General features: G+C 41.0%; 1 protein-coding gene across 1 annotated transcript in view; it reads left to right on the top strand.

Annotated features, from left to right (window-relative positions):
* Nucleotides 1-3,783, top strand: part of SIM2 (SIM bHLH transcription factor 2) — a 53,008-nt gene extending 49,225 nt beyond the window's left edge. The window contains exon 11 of the mRNA XM_018085717.2: nt 2,988-3,783. Within this exon, the coding sequence (XP_017941206.1) occupies nt 2,988-3,715 (728 nt within the window). The 3' untranslated portion in view covers nt 3,716-3,783. The remainder of the gene's footprint in view (nt 1-2,987) is intronic.
* Nucleotides 3,784-7,376: the final 3,593 nt, after the last annotated feature.

Genomic DNA, 7,376 nt, shown 5'->3' with positions numbered 1-7,376 from the left:
TTGATCTTTAAGGTCCCCTCCAACCCAAACCTTTCCATGATTGTATGATATAGAACCTTAGGTGTGCAGTGTATCCAGCTCACCTGACACAGCTGAGTTGCTCTGGCACAAGAGTGGCCTGAAAAGCATCCTGAAGTCATGCACTGACTTCAGTGACCATAAAGTGTTTACACCCATAGAATCACAGAACCACCAAGGTTGGAAGAAACCTTCAGGACCATCCAGTGCCACCCTCACCCAGCACCACCACAATCACCCCTAATCCATGGCCCCAAGGGCCACATCCAGGCACCTCTGGGACACTCCCAGAGAAGTGCAGGATGTGAGGGATCCCTGTGCACCTGCCAGGGCAGGTTCTCTGACAACTGCCCACGTGGAAGTGACCCTGGGTTGCTGCCCTTCCACAGCAACACAAAGCAGCTGCTCAGCTTTCTGTGAACCTCTGTACGAAAAGCTCCCCAGGAGGAGTCCCAGGATGTCCCAGGGCATCCTCAGGTTTTTGCCTGCAAAGGAAAACAAAAGCAGATTTAAGTCCAGTAACTCTTCTGAATGTGAGCAGACAAAAAGCCCTGTGGTCTTGCACTGCAGACACGACTTAAAATCATGTAACAGAATCACAGAATATCCTGAGCTGGAAGGACCCACAAGGATCATCCAGTCCAAGCCCTGGCCCTGCCCAGGACACCCCAACAATCCCCCCTGTCCCTCAGAGCATTGTCCAAACCCTCCTGGAGCTCTGGCAGCCTTGGAGCCGTGCCCACTGCCCTGGGGAGCCTGGGCAGTGCCCACCACCCTCTGGGGGAAGAACCTTGTCCTGAGATCCACCCTGAGCCTGCCCTGTCCCAGCTCCAGCCCTTCCCTGGCTCCTGTCCCTGCTCACACCAAGCAGGGATTGGGGCCTGACTCACTCCTCTCTCTGCTCTGACTCCACAAACGTGCTGACAACTTCAGTGGAAGCCTGCAAACAATTAACCAGACTTTTACCTTCTTCCTCGAGAAAAGAGATGAAAACCACATTTGGGAGACAGGATAGAACAGAATGGATTGTATCCTGCACATCTCCCAAGTATGCAAATTACTCATTGGAGCCAAAAAGGCAGTCACGAGCCCAGCAGAACCTGAGATTACAGAAAGGAAGATAACAAGACAGGGGCCAACTGGTTGCTGTGTTGCTCCAGCTTCTTCCAAGTTCTCTTGGGCTGTAAAAATGGAAAAGGACAACATTTTGTTCAGAGATTAGAGGAGAGTCATAAAGTGAGAATACTCCACAGTGCAGTAGGGAGACAAACCCATCGCTCCCGGGGAAGTCAAAACCAGAATATCAGATTAGTTACACCAGATTAATTACATGTCAGTAGTTCTCAGCATCTACACTTATTCGTAGTAAAAATACCAAATGTGGAGTTAAAATCAGTGTCACTACACAGGTAAAATTTCCAAGTTATACTCAAGCACGTGGCCGAATCCTGGTTTGATTTGTGATCTAAAAAGGCCATTTTTCAACAGCTGCTGAGTATTTCAGTTTAGTTCAGTATGTACTTCTTGGTAAAAAATATATCCATGGAAACGGAAAAGAATAACTTGAAAGGTTATTGTTTCTAAGAGGGTGGTGTGTTGATCAAGAAGAAATTGGAAACAGATTTCTGTTTAAATTCTGGTGTTAATTATGTGGTGCAACTCCCTCTGAAATTAATGGAGTTCTGCATATTAAAAAAAAAGGGGGACAATTGAGCTGTTTCTGCTTCCTCTGTTATACATGAAGGCTTTGCCAGTCTACTACAGCACAGGGAATATTTAATTATTAGAGACTACAGTTACATCACCAACCACTACAGGGGAACTCCAAAACCTTTAGGATGTTGAATAAAATTCTTAGAAAAACAGCAAATCCCTTTTACAAAAGGCACTTAAGTGTCCAGGGCTTTCAGTGAAGGTAACACAAAATTGAGTTTAGGTTTAACTTGAGAAATTTACTCAGGGCCTTGTTTTTCCTTTAACATAAAACTTCCAAATATGCCTTGGAGGAGCAGTTTAAATGACAGTGTTGTAACCTTCATTTATAATGTTATATAATAATATATATATAAATAACAATATATATATATATATATAATATATTATATATAATTATATATAATATTGTATATATAATTATATATACATTATATATATGATTATATATAATTATATATTTTATATATAATATTAATATATATATATTGTTACATGATAGTATCTCAAAAGCAGAATTACAGCATTACTCAAGGGGCATTTAGCTTGCTTTCCTATAGATGTTTTTAATACTTGATATTAGTTTTTCAAAGAGAAAGAGCAAAGTCTTTAATGTGACACAACCCAGATATCACATATACCACAAAGAGGTATCACAAATTAGACACTGACACGTCACCTTCTCATATCTACCTAGGTATTACATATACCACAATATATCATGAATTAGATGTTCTCCTCACAAGGATGTGTCCAATACACTCCCACAGTGACAGGAAGAATAAATTCTGTTTTACTCCAACCATGGGATCATTGATATGTAATAATATCGCCCAGCCTTTGGTAAATCCTTTGATAAATCCCTGTAAGGAGCTTCCTTAAGGTCAACATTTTTTGACAGGTCACATTTCCAAGTATTTCTCTGGTTTAATTTCCCAGATTTAACTACATTAATATTGTCAATGATGCAATTATTCAGTCAAGTAAATAAATGGGCATTTCACATATAAAAGCTTTTCAGGATGGTTCAACTCTTCTGAAGAGGTTGGGTGGATTTGTTTTTTTTTAACTTTCCAGGTCTGTCTTAAAGAGATTTATCCAAAGCCACTGAGGCGAATGGGAATGTCTCTAATGTCTTCACTGGGACCTGGATCTGGCCCAAACCAAATGGGTATTAAAGTTCAGGCATAAAGTGTTGAGTCTGACTCTTACAGGGGTTGTGGTCAGTAACTAATGTGTTTTCTCTTCCCTGCAAGTCCCCATATCCAACAGGAGATACAGCCAGGATGCTCTCCCCGACAGCTTCACGAGCTGCACCGCGCCCATGGCAGGCAGCAGGTACAAAGAAGAGATTTATGATTCCACCATCATGAAACACAACAAAATAGAACCCAGGATCCAGCCACCTCCCCACCTCATTAAAGAGGAGAACAAGCTGGCCTTCAACAGAGACCTCCAAGAAAAAATGAGCATTAACGAAAGTCCTTTTTCAAACTCCATTGCCAGCTCCCTGCTGCCAAAATCGGAATGTTTCCAGTCCAAAGCTATAGGACAGCTAAGCCACCTCCTGCCAATGCCCTCGGTGTACGAGCAGACAAGAAGGATTTGTGTGAAAGAACCCAAGTACGGGCACATTGGTCACCACCCTGCAAACCTGGAGGAACTGGACGGCGAGGAGAGAATGACTGTAAAGCTCGACCACGACTCCGAGAGCGAGCGCGTGATGGATGTGAGACCCTCGGGACAAGTCCCGTTCGTGCTCCTCAACTACCACCACGTTCTGGCCAAGCACGGAGCGTTCCAAACCTCGTCCTGCACGGCCACGGGCCACGCGGGGGAAAGCTATGGATACAATTCCGAGGAGGTAAATACGTTTCTTTACAAAAACCAAAGCCCCTCCTCGGCTTCCTCTCCAGAAACCCACAAGGAATCTGCACTACCCCACTATATCGGAACTTCTGTAATAATTGCCAACGGGAGGTGACGGTAACAGAGGAGTATTTACCTTTAATTAAGAAGCCAAACTGTAATGATTCACCAAAAAAAAAAAAAGCATGAGAAAACACGGTTACATTTACTGAGAGCAGCTGAGGGTCGGGGAGGGACAGGCTCGTGTGACAGTGGTCAGGAAAAACCCCCTCCATCCAGCTTCCCGCGCTTTGTTGTCCCAGACTGAGCTCTGGTGCCAGTGGGAAGACACCTTACAGATCTTATTTTTGTTATTTTATAGTGTGCAACAAAAAGAAATGATAGGTGTTATATGCAGAACAGAGATTTATATGAAGAACATTTTTTTTTTTCCTTAACCCCCTCCTTCTCAAAATACATTCAAGATTATTTTTTTTTTTTATCATTAACTATACACTCTAGTTTAGGGGTTTTTTTGGACAAATTGTGTGAAAACTTTACATCAGCTTTCCACCCCACACCCTGACAAATGAGCTTTGTTGAGAGATTGGTGATTTTTAGTGGCCACAATACAGCTGTACTAACCAAACAGAATTCATGTTTGGGGAAAAAAAAAAAAAAAGCTTATTTATTAATTACCCAAAACGTTTTAAACTAAATAAATCAAACCTAAATTTGATTTATTTAACGTAGATTTCAGTGTTCTGAGATTGTTACCAGCACCATTCATCTTGACAAGGGACAATACAACAAATTAATACGTATTACAGGGTTACAGGTCTTGTCATGGCAAATTGGGACAAATTACGTAGTAGGAACTAACAACTATTCCCCATAAAGTGTTGTAATAAGAAAAAGAAACTTCTCAATCATGTGTTTCATTGGGAATTCTGGGAGAACTGTGCAGATTTTAACCCCAGCTACTCAAAAATGCATCTGAATAACAGCACCAGAAATGTTTTCTTTATAGTCAAGAGAATAAAGAACGTTTATGCTTTATTTCAAACTTGCCAGAATTGTGAACTTTGAAAGGTTCAGCTTTCAACACACTGAACTTCCTCAAGGATAAATCTTGTTGTCAGCACAAAGGTAGGACTGGGGTCTGACTGACTCGTGCACTTCACAAATCCCAAATTGCACAAACGCTCCCATTTTGTCCAGCCAGTTAGGAAGAGATTTTCACCCCCTTTATTTTTACTTCTTTGTGAAGTTTACAAACGAGGAGACACGTGGGTCTGTGTGTGTTTAATTGACAACAGTCAGTCCACTGTGGTTTTGAACCACTTCCCAAACTTCCTCAATTCTTTTCTTGACAAAACAACGAACGACTCCCTAAACAAGAGCCATAAAAAGCAACAACAAATGTTGCTGTAGATCCGAGTCAGCTCTGCTTTTTAGCCCAATTCAAGGCTAATTCAGACTTTTCAAAGTCTCTCTCTTATCCCTCTAAAAGACCTTCACTGAAGGAAACAATCTGGTCTAGTGGAAGGTGGTCCTGCCCATGGCAGGGGGTTGGAACTGGGTGATCTTTAAGGTCCCTTCCAGCCCAAACCATTCTGTGATTCTATTGTTGCACATAAAGGATGGAGAACATGTAATTTTTTAAAGTGTTTATTCCCTTATGTTTTTATCTGACAAGGTGCAATCCATGAGCAAGAGTTTTTTCCATATTGCACCAGCCATGTAAATACTTTCTCAAAGGATCTCAGAATGGTTTGGGTTGGAAGGGACCTTAAAGATCACCCAGTTCCAACCCCCCGCCACAGACAGTGAACCTTCCACCAGAACACAACAATAAAGTCACTTCCTTCTAGGTATGAATATTTATTGCTACGAGTACACAAAAAATACTTTTAAATCATAGGTTTGAAAACAATTTTTAGTATTTGCATTGCTTAAAAATTAAAAGGTTAACAGAGAAGGCTTTGTTATAAAGTGATGTTTGCTTGGGAGCTCTCACTTGTCTGATGTTTTCAGTGGCATGAAAATTATATTTCATGCTAAATATAACAAAAAATACCTAATCAGTGATTTCCAGAACAGTGACTTAAAAAAAAACACAACCAAAAGCAGAACCAAACCAGTATAAATCAGTGTAACTGTGCTCCTTGGTTTGCTTAATGCTGGAGAAGTTGCAACTCTCCAGAAAAGCTGTAAAAATGTAAATTATTATCACTCTGACTTTATAAATCAAAGGGATGAGACACAAGCTGGTTTTACAGTGGCTGTGGTTAAGAGCCTTCCCAGCCAGTGGTGCTGACAAATGACCCCAACTCCTTAAAAGATGCAATTATGCAGATGTTAATTTTGTTAAATTAAACCCATGCCCTGGAAAGGAGGAACTGGCATTGTTTGCATCATTAAAAGGAAACCTGATGCACAACTCTCACACTGCACTTGGTACCTCATTAATGGCATTGCTGCACCCAAAATCTGCTGCGTTTTTGCTGTTCTTCCGAGTCCTTCTCGCTATAAAAACACGGTTTTGGGAACGTACAAATTAGGCTTTGGTTAAAAGATATTTCTCAGCAAAACACCACAAAATATTTCTCCAGCCTCTACCCTGTTATTCACACTTCCAGGCTTTATTCAGGGAGCCTGAGCAGAGGAGGTGTTCCATCATTCTCCCCCAGATGTTTTATGGGACGCGACACTCGGGCACCGGAACTTTCCCCTATTAGGCAAAAATGAACCAATTACACATTCACAGATGATAATACAGGGGAAGGTTTTTAGGAAAGACCTGTGATTACAAAAGCAAACGTGTGGAATGTTTTTTTCCTGCCATTCCAAACCCAGAAAACAGCGTTTTTGTGTTCACAGCTGGGACGGGAGTCAATTATATCGGGAGAAAAATACGACTTTTAATCAGTTAAACTACAGATGTTCTCAGCACACTCGAGGTGCAGAACAGGGCACAGCCACCACAGTGGCAGTGGTTTTAATAATGGGAAAAAATTATGACACTGAAGTGGAGTGTGAATTGGAATATATTATGAAAAACAACCTCATTTCTCCTTTTGAGCCACTGCAGACACCTTTGTCGTGAGGCTTCACAGGATTTTAACCCTTGGGGGGGTTGAGATCTGGCAGGAAAATGATATGGAGAGTGAGACAGGAAATATTCCATCGAAATCAAAGAATCACAGAACGGTTTGGGTTGGAAGGGACTTTAAAGATCATCCACTTCCAAACCCCATGGACAGGGAACCTTCCACCAGACCAGTGTAAAGTCGGCAAAGTCAATCCCACGTGAAGTTTTTACCCTCTTAATTGAAAGAGTGCAATGTAAATAAGGTGATAAGGGAACAGACTCATCTCCAGGTCTCTGCAGGCCCGTGATTTGAAAAAGGGCATAAAAGTAATTTAAGGGAATTAAGCACAGTGGCTGTAAAATTGGAGAATATATCACTGAAAGTGCAAACGAAGGGGAAATCTGCCAGAATTTCTCTAAAAAAATCTCAAAACAGGACACAAATGGTTTTCTCAACACTTCAGTCACGCTTCAAAAACAACACAGAGAAAATGTTATTATTCCGTTTTTTTTTTTTTTTTTTATATGATGCAGGTAAAAAGCTATTTGGCAAGTGTAGGTGAAGAAGCACGCAAACCAAACAACCTATTAATGCTCAGAATTATATATGTATTCCCTAAAAAAATGTAAAGCATTTTTGCTTATTTATTATGTAAAACAAAACCGTTAAAATGTTAATAAAAATCCTGTAGCCAAAGGAAAA

The sequence above is a fragment of the Manacus vitellinus genome, unplaced genomic scaffold, assembly GCF_001715985.3.
Source record: "Manacus vitellinus isolate BGI_N305 unplaced genomic scaffold, ASM171598v3 scaffold_86_pilon, whole genome shotgun sequence".
NCBI lineage: Eukaryota > Metazoa > Chordata > Aves > Passeriformes > Pipridae > Manacus > Manacus vitellinus.
The sequence above is the reverse complement of the archived record's forward strand: the minus strand, read 5'-3'. Positions and strand labels throughout refer to the sequence as shown.